Source organism: Alligator sinensis, unplaced genomic scaffold (genome assembly GCF_000455745.1).
Source record: "Alligator sinensis unplaced genomic scaffold, ASM45574v1 scaffold573_1, whole genome shotgun sequence".
Taxonomy (NCBI): Eukaryota; Metazoa; Chordata; order Crocodylia; family Alligatoridae; genus Alligator; species Alligator sinensis.
Window position 1 is genome coordinate 3,515,468 of NW_005841877.1, and position 13,965 is coordinate 3,529,432.

The 13,965-nt window shown below is 47.1% G+C and overlaps 1 protein-coding gene across 4 annotated transcripts in view; it reads right to left on the reverse strand.

Annotated features, from left to right (window-relative positions):
- The window catches only part of ARL15 (ADP ribosylation factor like GTPase 15), a 358,539-nt gene that overhangs the window by 212,250 nt on the left and 132,324 nt on the right, over window positions 1–13,965 (reverse strand). For all 4 annotated transcript variants that reach the window (XR_003092511.1, XM_025196136.1, XM_025196137.1 and 1 more), the window contains exons 5-6: window positions 7,848–7,992; window positions 2,801–2,860 (exon numbers count right to left, since the gene is read on the reverse strand). Coding sequence is in view for 3 of the 4 variants with exons in the window: in XM_025196136.1 (XP_025051921.1) it covers window positions 2,801–2,860; window positions 7,848–7,992 (205 nt within the window). In the remaining variant the exon portion in view is untranslated. The remainder of the gene's footprint in view (window positions 1–2,800; window positions 2,861–7,847; window positions 7,993–13,965) is intronic.

Here is a 13,965-nt window from a genome sequence, read left to right on the forward strand (position 1 = left end):
TGCATCTAGCTGGGGTCATCTAGCCCCAGCACTCTTTCCTGCCTATGCACGGGGTCGGACTCGATGATCTATTGAGGTCCCTTCCGACCCTAAAGTCTATGAATCTATGAAATGAAGAGCTGAATAGCATCTCAGACATTGTACAGATACCATGGTGATAAGAACAATGCCCAGACACATGCATCCCAACTCCTGTGCTATGCTCCCCCTGTGCACTCCCTGGCAGACCCAGAAGTAGACTGGAAGTATTTCCGGTCCACTTCTGGGTTCGCCACCAAGCATGTGGAGGACCTCCATGCACTCCTGTGAGACACTCCATCCACCCCACCATCGCAGCATTTATGAGCCACACTGGTACCTCGAGGTACATCGAAAAGACGTTTAAAGCTGTGTCTATGGCCAAATCGAATCAGCATCGAATCTTCAGATTCAGATTTGGCCAAATCTAATTGGGGACAACGATCCAAATCAACTAATGGAATTACTGTTCCTGCCTCAGGCCAAATCCGAATCAAATACAGCCTGCTTTGCACAGCCCTAATTAATACTAGCCAACTGCCCATCAAGAATGACGGGCAGGGATGGAGCCCTGTGAGCCTCATGCCTGCCCAGGTCTAGGCCCGCTCCCACATTCCCTCCTGCTGCTTAGGGACTGGGCCCGCTTCCCCCCTTCCCCGTCGCAACGGTGGGGGGAGAGTAGGAGTGGGCCCGGGCCTGATGTGGAGAAGAACCGGGCCCAAGGGTGGGGAGACGCTGGGCTGCCAGGGCTGGGGGGGGAGCAGTGGGCCTGAACTGACCTGGCGGCAGTGGGGGGATGGGAGAGAAGTGGGCCCAGGCCTGAAGTGGAGAGGAGGCCAGCTCCTCGCCTCTCCCTGCCGCTGCCATGTCAGTCCGGGGCAGGCTGGGCCCACTGCTCTCCGCCCACTGCCATGGCGCGCTGGCTTCTCCCCCTGCTCAGGTTTGCTCCTCCTCCCCCCACCCCCCACATTGGGCCTGGGTCCACTCCTCTGTTCCCCCCACTGCCACCGCCACAGCGCACCCGCTCCTCCCCCCCCCCACACATCAGGCCCACTCCTCTCCCCACCGCTGCTGCGTCAGTCCTACAGGCAGTGATGACAGAAGGGGGAAGGGGAGAGAGTGGGCCAAGGCCAGCGCCAGTGACCTAACCTCCCCCCACCATGGCGTCCTGACCCCCCTTACCCCCCACCATGCTGCCGCTGTCACCTGCAAGGAGCAAGGGAGGAGGGGCAAGGCCAGCTCTGGTGGCCTCGCCCCCTGTCCCTGCTCCATCATCACGACCTGCAATGAGCGCCCACTCCGTTGCCGCCACCTCCAGGGAGCTTCACCCCCCGTGCCCCCCGCTATCATGGCAGCGCTCCGCCATGCCACCACCTCCTGTCCGAATGCTTATTCGCACTCCAATTGGCTGTTTCAGTCAGCCAGCCAGAGCATGAATAAATCATTATGAAACGACTGACAGACACGGCTTTTATATTATTAGAATGCTTTTGTATACAATATACATAACAGAGTCCTTCTCCAGGGGTGGCCATGGTGCCTCTGGAGCCCCCTCAACCCTTATCGACTTTGCTCTCTTTGGGGCATCTCCCCTTCCCCTTTCTTGCCATGCCGTGATGTATTTATCTTTTAGATAAAGGGAGGCTGCCTCACGGCTCCCTGAGCCTGTCTCACATGAATGTAGGTGTCTGTGCTCATAGTCCTAAGAGTTAATTATGTGGGCTCCATCCTCCCCAATATCTACGCCCTCACAAATGTCACACATACTAATCAAATCATAACCACCCCAACAGGCTACAAGATCGTAGCTGGCTATCCTTTCACCAGCCCCTCTGTAGGCTATGGGCACTCTGCCCCCTCGGTCTCCAACTGTGGCCCTCCTGACCTTTGGCCCTTCTCCTTAGACCCTGGGCCTGCTCCTAGGCCAGTTGAGACCCATGGGCTCTGCAGCTCTTCCAGTCTCTGGTTATGGCTCTTCTTGACCTTCAGCACCTCCTAAGCCCTGGCCCTGCTGAGGCCAGTGAGACCTATAGGCACCCTGGCCCTACCTGCTTCCTAGGTCCTCTGCTCTCTTTCCCAGCCCTCTGCTTTCTCTGGGCCCCCTGGACCTCCATTCTCTCTCTCTCTGTCCCCTCTCTCTCTGGGCCAGCTGGGACCTCCTTACCACCCCTTAGTCCCTTCCACAATCCACCAGATGTTCCCCAACCCAAAGTCTGCATCCTGGCTGCTCCACTGGCCCTAAAGCTGAACTCCCAGCCCTGAGGCTGCCTGCCCACAGACATACTTGGTGCAAGCCAGAGTCACTCTCTCAGCAGCCTGCCCAGGGGCTCCTTCCCTATCAGATACTGGAGTAAGACTGCCCCCAACTACCTCAGGCCCTGGGCGTATATATACCTCAAGCCCCCTTCCAGTCAGCTGTCTTCTCTGATTGCTGCCTGAGCTGTTTCTAGAGCCTTCTCTCCTCTAAATGCAACTGGTGCACTAAGCACCGTCACTATATATTCTTTTTGAAGTGTAATTCAATTTATTTTACCAAGCACTTATTTCATTTCCTCAGCTTGTGATGCCTTTATAATAACCCAACCTCTAAAATGAATGTCTGTCAATTCATTATTTTAAATTTCAGAATAACAATGTGACAGAAAACACTAGCAGAAATCTGCAAGATGCAAGGGCCACCTCTCCTCTTAATCCACATACAGTGATGTTATCAATTATGTCTTTATACTGTCAAATGAACTTAAAACTACCAATCAGTTATGCAAGCAATTAAGTGTCATACCTCCAAGTTCCTTTACATTCAAGATGGCATTCTGGAATGGCACAGCTTTTATGCTAAAACCTGAAATTAAAATAAAAAGTGTTAGTATCCTATTTGACTGGGTGACAATTTGAAAAAGAATATATCCATTAAAAACTTCTATTTTGTTCACTGTGACTTTTGACAGATGACTCTCCAAGTAACATTAAATATCATGAGAAGACAAGAAGCACTGAACAGAAAATAAAACTAACACAAGAAGAAGTATGAGATTGTCAGTACAACTCTTATTAGGGTTTTATTAGCTTGGCAAAAGGAATTCAATTCAGGCAATAATTTGACAATTAAAGTTTCTTCCTCACAATCTTATATTCTGGCACAAGTTTAAGGAACTATGAACAATAAAAGCAGATGGGCTACGAATGCTTTTAAACAATCCCCATTAACCTAATTTTCCTGAAACTGAATCTTTGCAGTCTTTTTATCAATAATACAAACTAAATTCTCTAAGATTTTGAGAGACAGAGGACACTAAGTCAGCTAATTGTATACTGTGCTTTATTTTTAAACAACATAGTTACTGGTAAAGGTGCACCGATACATTGGTTCAATAGCGGATCGGCACCGCTATAAAGAAAATTGATTGCACTGGAAATTGGCCTGATGTGGCCAATAATTTGGCCAATAAATGCCTGTGCGTGTCAACAGCTGCAGCGTAGCATGTAGGAAGCGAGGAGCACAACCTGGCAGCTTGGAGAGCTGTGTGCAGCTGGTAAGTCTGGTGTGGTAGAAGGGGAGGGAGGAAAGAAGAGGCATGGGGGGGGCAGATCAAGGCCCCCGTGGTGAGGGAGGAGTGGGGCTGGGGCTGGGTCAAGCACTGCCCAGCCAGGGCAGGGCAGGCACGGGACAGAGCCGTGGCTCATTCAGGGGGCGCAGGGAAGAGGGGGGCGGCTCCCATCGCTGCACGCTACTCGTCCAGGAGCCGCTGGTCCAGCACTTGCCTGCTTGTCCAGCAGCTCCTGCTGCTGTTCCCGCCACTCATCCAGGAAGGCATGGGGGGAGGGGTGCATGTGCACCCGGGTCTTTACGGGGCAGGGTGGGAAGAGCCCTGCGCAGCCCCCAGCCCAGCCCATCCCGCGCAGATCTGGGGGCACACGCCCTCCCCCCCATACCCTCCTGGATGAGCAGCGGGAGCCACCGGATGAGCGCCGAACCAGCAGGCGAGTGCCAAACCAGCAGCTCCTGGACAAGCAGCACACAGTGGTGGAAGCCACCCCCTTCCCCCCTGCACCTCCTGGACGAATCGCAGCTCCATCCTACACTCGCCCTGGCTGGGCAGCGCTTGCCCCAGCCCCACTCCTCCCTCACCGCGGGGGCCTTGATCTGCACCCCCATGCCCTTCCCCCTCCCCTTCCACCACACCAGACTTACCAGCTGCACACAGCTCTCCAAGCTGCCAGGCTGGTATCAGAAATTGGATCAGTATTGGCCAATATGCCTCCTTAAAAATCCACTATCGGTATCAGCCCCAAAATCTCTATTGGTGCACCCCTAGTTGTTGGTTACTCAACAATAAGGCTTACAAAGAATTAGTAAATGATTCATAGAAATTACGAATGTCACACACCTGAGTAGTGGCAATATGTGCATCCATGCGGCTGCCTATGCCTTTCAGAACCTTTGCATCCATTGGACTAACAGTCTATGTTGACTTATTAAAGTCTGTATTACTTATTCAACAACTCTTTGTAAAAAAACATGAACATTTTATATGAAATGAAACCTTTTCCTATATTAAATCAGAGATGTCCAGATAGACTGTGGAAATTTGGTGGAATGTACTTCTTGGAGGGATAAAAAATAGGTATGTATTAGAGCTGTGTGAAGCTTCAGTAGCCGATTCAATTCAGAGAATCAGCCCAATTCAACGGCTAAATCCCCAAATCCAAATTGAATCAGGAGACCAATTAAAAGGTCTGAATCAAATTGGAAGTCTCCGAGTTGATTCGGAAAAGATTTGGTGACAATTCATAGTTTCGGCCATAGACTAAACAAGTAGCAGACCTCACCATGCTGGACACGGCTGCCTCCAGCAGGTAAGTCTGTTGTGGTGGGTAGAGAGGGGAGGAAAGGGGCCTGGGAGGGGATGGACAGATCAGTGGCCACACAATGAGGGAGGTATTGGGGCTGGTGCTGGGCAAGCTGCCCAGCCAGGGCAGGGGGACGTGGGACTCGGGGAGGGGGCTCCCACCACTGTGCGCCACTGTATGCCCTCAGATCTGCATGGGGCAGGCTGGACTGGGCTGTGCTCCAGGAAGCTAGCCCCAGCTCCCTGCTGCCAGGCTGTGCTCCACAGGCGGAGTGGAGCCAGGGCTGTACTCTGGGTAGCTAGCCGCAGCCACAGCCCAGAGCGCAGCCTTGGCCCTGCCTGTCCCAGAGTGCAGTGGAGTGGGGGCTATTGAGGGGGGGGGGTTGCAGCCACCTTAAAATTCCCCATAGTCCCTGCTGCCAGCTCCTCCCTGATATGGATGCACACGCCTGCCTCCATGCCCTGCCACTGCTTGCCTACAGCTTGTCTGAGAGGTGCAGGGAGGCTGGGCAAGTGGTGGGAGGACACAGCCCCCACTCCCAGTGCCTTCTGCCACCCATCTGGAGCGCAGGATGGCCCAGGCTGCCCTGTGCAGATCCGGGGACATACACCTGCTCTCATGCCCTTCTGGAGCAGTGGCACACAGCAATGTGCAGTGGCAGGACCCCTGCCTTCCACAAGTCCAATGCCCCTCTGGCCCCACTGGACAGCTTGTCCCAGCCTCAACCCCAATCTCTCCCTTACTGTGGGGACATTGATCTGCCCTCCCCCCATGCCCCTTCCCTCCACCCACAACAGACTTACCAGCTGGAGGTAGCTGTGTCCAGTGTGGTAAGGACTGCTGCCTGTTTAGTCTAATCGCCGAATCGGCACTGAATTTTCGGATCCGAATCGTCTGAATCGAATCAGGACAGTGATTCGAATCACCAAATCAAATCACTGTCCCCCCGAATTGGAGGAATCCGAAGCGAATACTTGCCGCTTCGCACAGGCCTAGTATGCATAACCAGCGTTACATAATAATTATGATTGCCTGAACAAACGTGCTCAAAGATGCTATACAGTTTTGTAAAACATACATGTCATCATCAAGTGTATGTAACCAGTATCTTTGAACAAATCCACTTTAACGTCCATTTTGAGGGCTGCAGAAACCTAACAATACAGTATTCTATTTATTGATAAATAGGAGCAAGGGAGTGACCATACCTCCCCAAACTAGCATTTTATATATTCCCATATCCTGACTCCAGTGCTGGCTAGAACTGAATGTTTCAAAACCAAAGTGCAAGAAAAACCCGAATGGAACAGATATGGAATAATCTGCCCATGTGGCAAGTTTCTTCTAAACCACTTCAATTGAATGTTTCATTACACACTGAAGTGGCTGAGTTTATAATCTTTTAAAATTGTAAATATAACCATGATCAAAATATACTAAGCATGCATTTTGCAAGGTACAGCATTTCCTTGCATCTATTTTATTTTTTCTTTTAGTTGTATTATGATCTCATATGTTAACTTAATCACTTAAAACCAGTTAGAGTTGCTAAAGGAAAATAATGCTCAACTTAAGAACCCAATACAGAAGGAGAACAATGTAAAACCACATACACGTATATAAATATCTCCCAAATAACTACTGTACATTCCCTTTAGCAAGTCAAACTTACTAAGTCATTAAGGTCACAAAACATTCCTTCAATTCTATATGACCTATTCCACCTTCCTTATGAGTTCTATAGCCAGATATTCATTTTGTCATGTATTGTTTTTATTATTAATATCATGATTGTTGCTGTTATCATTATCCTATTACTATTATTATTACAATTATAATTTGGTTATTATATCATGGTCTTCTATTCTCATGCTTTCAGATTCACCTGTATTTATATATTTTTTCTAGGTTCCTCAATTGACCTAATTTTTAAATTTCAGCCGTGCCTGGTTTTTATTTTTCTTTCATCTTTGTTTTGTAGAATATATTATTGATCTAAAAACATTACTGCTCTATTCTTCTTCCCTGCCCAGAGGACAATAACAGTGGTCAAAATTACTGGCCACTGATTACATTTTCTTCTTTTGGCTATTTTCACATGCCATAGTACAGGAGCAACAGACTCTGGGAAAAAGGAAATCCAATGTGGGCCCTCTAGTTTCTTCATCCCACCCATTTACTACCACATTCTCCCCACCCCCCCAGCCATGACTCCCCAATCACTTTTTGTCTATGTAGTAAAGCCCTTAAGAAATAAGGCTTCAAAGGTTTTCTTTCTTCCCTCTTTGTCTTTATGGTAAAATCCACAGGGGGTAGGAACCTTTAGAAATTAACAATTTCTATCACAATTACTCTGCAACAGACATTAGTGAAGAACTATGTTACTTATGAAATGCAGCAGATGATATATTTTCATAAAAATTCTCCAGAGAAGAATGTCACCAAACTGCAAAAAAAAGACAAACTCATCACAACTAATGGGTTAATTGCTCAATTCAAACCACTTAAAAGGCTACTTTAAAAAAATACTGTACCAAAGGTACAGAGCTGTCAAAAATTCTGAGTTCTATGTTCAACCAAGCTTGCAGCGCAAGTCATCTCGATTTAAAGATGCCCTTATTCTTCCAAATGCACATAACACAGACCTTGCATCAAGTTTGGCCAGAGGAATACATTATAAGTTCTATTTGAAAAACTGATAGGAATGCATCAGAAAAAAAAACTTTTAAAACTGTCACTCAATATTTAAACTGAAAAAATAAACAAACAAATAAATGAAAAGGATAGCTTTAATCTGCATATCAGTTAACTACTTCCTGCACCCCTTATCAACTGCATCCTAATTTCTTAATAGAAAAAAGTATTCAAGAAGTTTCTCTTTTCTTTAAACCCCCCCATGATTTAATTAACAGTTATCCTAAATTCTAAGAAACAGAACTTTTGAGTGAGCAAAATTCATCCTAACTACAACATCATACCTGTTGTAGACACTACATTCTCTGGGCTCTCACTGCAAAGCCGCGACAGTAGACTTGTCTTGCCAGAACCCGTGAGACCTATACAAACCAAGTCATACTCGGGTCGTGGAGGAGGTGGTCCCTTGCAGCAAAGTCCTCTAAAACACTGCCAAAAAAAAGGGGGAAAATATAAAAATATGAAATATTTTTATAAAGATAAAAATAGTACAGATCACAAAGTTAAACGTAGTGTGGCATTTTGCTAGTCCTCACTTCCTGCTTTCCTAGTGTTCTGGCATGCTCAGCAGTTAGTACAGATGGAACATAAGGAAACAATTTTTAAGAAACCAGTAGTGTACCTATTAGTTCTTTACTTAGGTTGGACAAATTAGGTAAGAAAACTAATTACATTTTTTAAATAACATGGTATGCATTTAGTGAAACAGTTGTGCATTCTGCTCAGAAATGTATTTGTACAGCCATATGTTTGCTGCCACAAGCAGAATTGGCAAGATATGCAAGTGTTAATCATACTCTTATCTCAGGGTATAAATAGACATCGCCAAATGAAGTGATTCAGTTGGGCTGGGATGTTCCTGGCACAGATGATCCGCTTCACTGGGCAAAATACACCTTACCCATTGTCCCACCCGTTGATCTTGTGGAACAACAAATGAGGTGTTACCTTCTTGCAGATGCGCCCTGGGTAATCTCTAGGGTACATCTCTGTAACCAGGGAAAGCCAGCTCTAGTGTACCCTGGGAATGAAAATTCAGGCCCCTAAGAGTACCTGTCTGGGGTTGGGGGACAACCGTGGGCAGCTCTGGGCTGCCCATACTCTCCCACCTTAAAAGCAAACAGACGTCAGCCACAAATACTGACACATCATCATACTACCCATGTTGCAGTCACAAATCTGGGGCATTTGTGGCATGACAAGGGACATGGACATCTCTTAGCTTGGCCTCTGTACCACCATAATTTTTTTTTATGGCAGCACAAAGGCAAAACCTGTTTATACCCTAATGCCATGCCAGGACAGACTAACAAATGATTTTTCAAGCAGCTGTTGGACAGACAGTCCCAGCTGTCACCATCACAGCTTCAGGAAAAATTAGAGCTCCCTTAACTTCCTATCCCTTCCCAATCTACCTTTCCAGGTACTTTAAAGGAAATGGTGCCCAGCTTACCCTCATCTTGAGCTGTCATTTGGCATACTTTTGAAGCAGCTATCACTTCACTATATAAAAAGTTTATTAATAGGCATACTGCAGGTACAATTTCACCCTGTGCAATTCACTATGTAGATAAGTATGAATTAAAACCAGCGGCACAACAGAGCCTGAAGAACTAAATGGTTTAAAAACACACCTTCCTTTTAGCTACCTGACACATCTTAACCCTGTGCTGCACTAACAGGTTGGCCACATTCAGTTTATTTGTCCATTAAACCTTTGTGTGTTGCAGGAAATCTGTATATAAGGCAGGGATGACAGCCTACAGGCCAGACCTGGCCCATGAAGAAATTTAACTGGCCTGCAGAGCTAAGACAGCAGTGGCAGCAGGGTAGAAAATTGGCAGTGGTGGCCCATGTTAAAATCAGGCTGAGTTAAAATGGTTGCCAGCCTCTTCTGTAGGCAATTTTAAAAAGTCATTATGACAAAAACCAATGCTAAAAGCTTCCAAGTATTTACAAACGTATGAATATCTCTCAGTGAAAGGTAAAAGTCTTTTCTCCAACAGGTTGGCTGATCTCCTACGTCAGGCTTTAAACTAGCTCAGATGGGGGACGGGGAGGCAGAAGAAGGAGAACATCAGGAACCTGCAATCCATGGGACATCCAGCAGTATAGCACAGGTAATCAATAAGCAGGTAAGCAATAAGGGGACCATTGGGCATCAGAGCCGGCGGGAAACAAAGGCACCAATCACAGGGCTCATGTGCCTATTCACTAATATTAGGAGCCTGGGGAACAAGAAGGATGAACTAGCACTCCTGCTTACAGAAAACATTTATGACTTAGTGGGCTTAACAGAAACCTGGTGGGACTCTACCCACTACTGGGCGCTACACATTGAGGGCTATAAACTATACAGAAAAGATAGAGTAGGGAGGAGAGGGGGAGGGGTTGTGCTCCATGTCAAGGAACGCTATACATCGACCCTTATCAAAATGGAATTGGAGGAGGAGAAAGTAGAAGGATTGTAAGTTAGAATACATGGAGGTCAAGGGGAAAGGGATTAGGTGGTAGGGGTCTGCTACAGACCCCCACACCAAGGGGAAGAACTAGATCTGGAACTCCTAAAGCAGCTCTCGGAGACCATAAAGACTAGGGAAGCAGTAGTCATGGAAGACCTAAACTACCCTGACATCTGCTGGGAGAGGCAGACAGCAAATTCCCACCATTCGCGCAGGTTCCTATCCTGTGTACAGGACCTCCACCTGACGCAAGAGGTACATGGTCCCACTAGGGGGAATGCCTTACTGGACCTGGTATTGGCAACAGGGGATGACATGGTTGGGGACCTACAGATCAGTAGTCACCTTGGGGACAGTGGCCACCAAATAATAGAATTCACCATAAGGAGTCGAGTGGGAAAGGTAACTAGTAGGGCGGAAGTGCTAGACTTTAGGAAGACTGACTTCAGCGAGCTCAGGCGTTTAGTCAATGACACACTGCAGAGTAAGAGATTTGGCAAGATGGGAGCCCAGGAATGGTGGCTGTGCCTTAAGGAAATGATCCTTAGGGCACAGAGGGAGACAATCCCGATAAGGAGGAAAAGAGGGAAAGGGGCCAAGAAGCTTCCTCGGCTGACCAGAGAAATCCAGAGCAGCCTGAGGGCAAAAAGGGGGGCATATCAGTAGTGGAAACAGGGAAAAATTACTAAAGAGAAGTATAACTCTTCAGCTTGCAGTTGTAGGGAGGCAGTTAGAAAGGCCAAAGCTACCATGGAGCAGAGGATGGCATCCCAAGTTAAGGATAACAAAAATTGTTTTTCCGATATATAGGGAGTAAAAGGAAGGCCCAGGGCGGTATAGGACCACTGCTGAATGGGAAAAAGCAATTGGTGACAGACAGGGGGGACAAGGCTGAACTCCTCAATGAGTTTTTTGCCTCAGTGTTCCTAAATGAGGGGCAAGACAAGTCTCACAATGGGATCGTAGAGAGACAACAGCAGGGTGCCAGACCACCAAGCGTTGACCCTGAGATAGTGCAGAGTCACTTGGAAGGACTAAACGTGTTTAAGGCGGCAGGCCCGGATGAGCTCCATCTGAGGGTACTGAAAGCACTGGCTGATGTCATTGCACAGCCACTGGCAAGAATATTTGAGCACTCGTGGAACATGGGCCAGGTCACGGAGGACTGGAAAAGGGCCAATGTGGTCCCTATTTTCAAGAAGGGGACGAAGGAGGATCCAAGCAACTACAGGCCACGTCAGTCTCACCTCCATCCTTGGTAAAGTCTTTGAAAAGATTATAAAGGCTCATATATGTGAGAGCCCAGCAGGAAAAATTATGCTGAGGGGAAACCAGCACGGGTTCGTAGCAGGTAGATCGTGCCTGACTAATCTAGTCTCTTTTTATGACCAGGTTACAAAACACCTGGACACAAGAGTAGGGGTAGATATAGTTTACTTAGACTTCAGGAAGGTCTTCGATATGGTATCCCACACCATACTGGTGAACAAATTAAGAGGCTGTGACTTGGATGATTACACAGTCCAGTGTGTGGCAAATTAGCTAGAGGGTTGTATCCAGAGAGTGGTGGTGGATGGGTTGGTATCAACCTGGAAGGACGTGGGCAGTGGGGTCCCGTAGGGCTTGGTCCTTGGACCGATACTCTTCGCTGTTTACATCAGTGACTTGGACGAGGGAGCAAAGTGTACTCTGTCCAAATTTGCGGATGGTACAAAACTGTGGGGAGAAGCGGACACACCAGAGGGCAGGGAACAACTACAGGCAGACCTGGACAGGTGGGACAAATGGGCAGAAAACAATAGAATGCGATTTAACAAGGAGAAATGCAAAGTGCTGCACCTAGGGAGGAAAAATGTCCAGCACATCTACTGCCTAGGAAGTGACCTGCTCGGCAGCACAGAAGCAGAAAGGGATCTTGGAGTCCTAGTGGACTCCAAGATGAACATGAGTCGTCAATGTGACAAAGTCATCAGCAAAGCTAACTGCACTTTATCATGCATCAGCAGATGCATGACAAACACAACCAAGGAGGTGATAATTCCCCTCTATCGGGCGCTGGTCAGACCGCAGTTGGAATACTGCATGCAGTTTTGGGCGCCACACTTCAAGAGGGATGTGGATAACCTGGAGAGGGTCCAGAGAAGGGCCATTCGTATGGTTAAGGGCTTGCAGGCCAAGCCCTACGAGGAGAGACTAGGGCACCTGGACCTCTTCAGCCTCCGCAAGAGAAGGTTGAGAGACAACCTTGTGGCTGCCTATAAATTCATCATGGGGGCGCAGAAGGGAATTGGTGAGGCTCTACTCAGCAAGGCATCCCTGGGGGTTACAAGAAATAATGGCCACAAGCTAGCAGAGAGCAGATTCAGACTGGACTTTAGGAAGAACTTCTTCACAGTTAGAGTGGCCAAGGTCTGGAATGGGCTCCCAAGGGAGGTGGTGCTCTCCCCTACCCTGGGGGTCTTCAAGAGGAGGTTAGCTAGGCATCTGGCTGGGGTCATCTGAACCCAACATACTTTCCTGCCTATGCAGGGGATCGGACTCGATGATCTATTGAGGTCCCTTCTGACCCTAACATCTATGAATCTATGAATATTTATCACATTTTAGTTACGTCTGTAAGGTGTATTGTTCAAAACTAACTTTTGTAAACAACAGTTCTCTCAATACTCAGCCTTGGTGAGGCCACAACTGGAGTCCTGCATCCAATTCTGGGCTCCACACTTTAAAAAGGATGTGGAGAAGCTTGAGAGAGTCCAAAGGAGAGCCATGCGCATGATCAGAGGTCAAGACAGGAGGCCTTATGAGGAGAGGCTGAGAGGCATGGGACTCTTCAGCATGGAGAAGCATAGGCTCAGGGGAGAGTGGGTGGCAGCCTATAAGTACACAAGGGGTGTGCATCAGGATCTGGGAGAAAGTCTGTTCACCAGGGAACCCCAAGGGAAGACAAGGTCAACAGTCACAAACTGCTAGAAGACCGTTTTAGACTGGACATAAGAAAATACTTCTTTACCATCTGAGTCTCCAGAGTCTAGAATAGACTTCCCCCAGAAGTTGTGCAACTACCTACTCTGGACATGTTCAGGAAGCATTTGGATGATTATTTTGCTGGGGTCATCTGACCCCAGCTGACTTCCTGCCTTTTGGGCATGGGACTGGACCCGATGATCTCACAAGGTCCCTTCCAGCCTTAATATCTGTGAAATCTATTAAGTCTATGAACACGTATTGGCCATCGCAAGCGACAGAAAAATGCAATTGTGCATGAAAGCTGTGCTTAGAGGCATAATGGAGTCAAACATACATGCATTGCAATCCAAAGTAACACAAGGTATCAACATCAGGGTCTTTAACAATAACGTAGTGGCTTTGTACTTGATTTAAGCCACTTGGCTGATGCTCCAATCATGAGTCAAATCAGTCACAGCAGGTCAGAATAGAACTCAAGCCTTCTGGCTTCCATTTACTCTACCTACACTGTCTCCCTAGCCAGAAACAAGGGCAGGAGTTATGAAATGTACACTGAAGCTCTAGTAATAATAGAAAGACTTCTAGCTGGCTCATATATAATCTGTGTACCAATCATAAATACACAACTTTGCTATGATTGCAAGACTTGCTTGATTTTTTTTGGCTTAAATGTTATGTTCCTAGAAGTATATTTTAACTGTATGGTAATAAAGAAGATTGACAATACATAAGTTCTAGTTATTTTAATCATGTCAAGGATTACATCCCATTTTATATGTATGTGCCCCTATTTTAGAAAGAAATAATGAATTTGAGGGCAGAATCTGGCAATAAATTAGTCTTGTAAAATATTTCTTCTTGTCTACACCTGCATAAAGATCAGCAGTCTGTAGAGAGGATCACACAATCTCAATACAAAAAAGAATCACCGAGCAACTGTTATTCGCTCCCTTCTTGGACTAGTTTGTCCTTT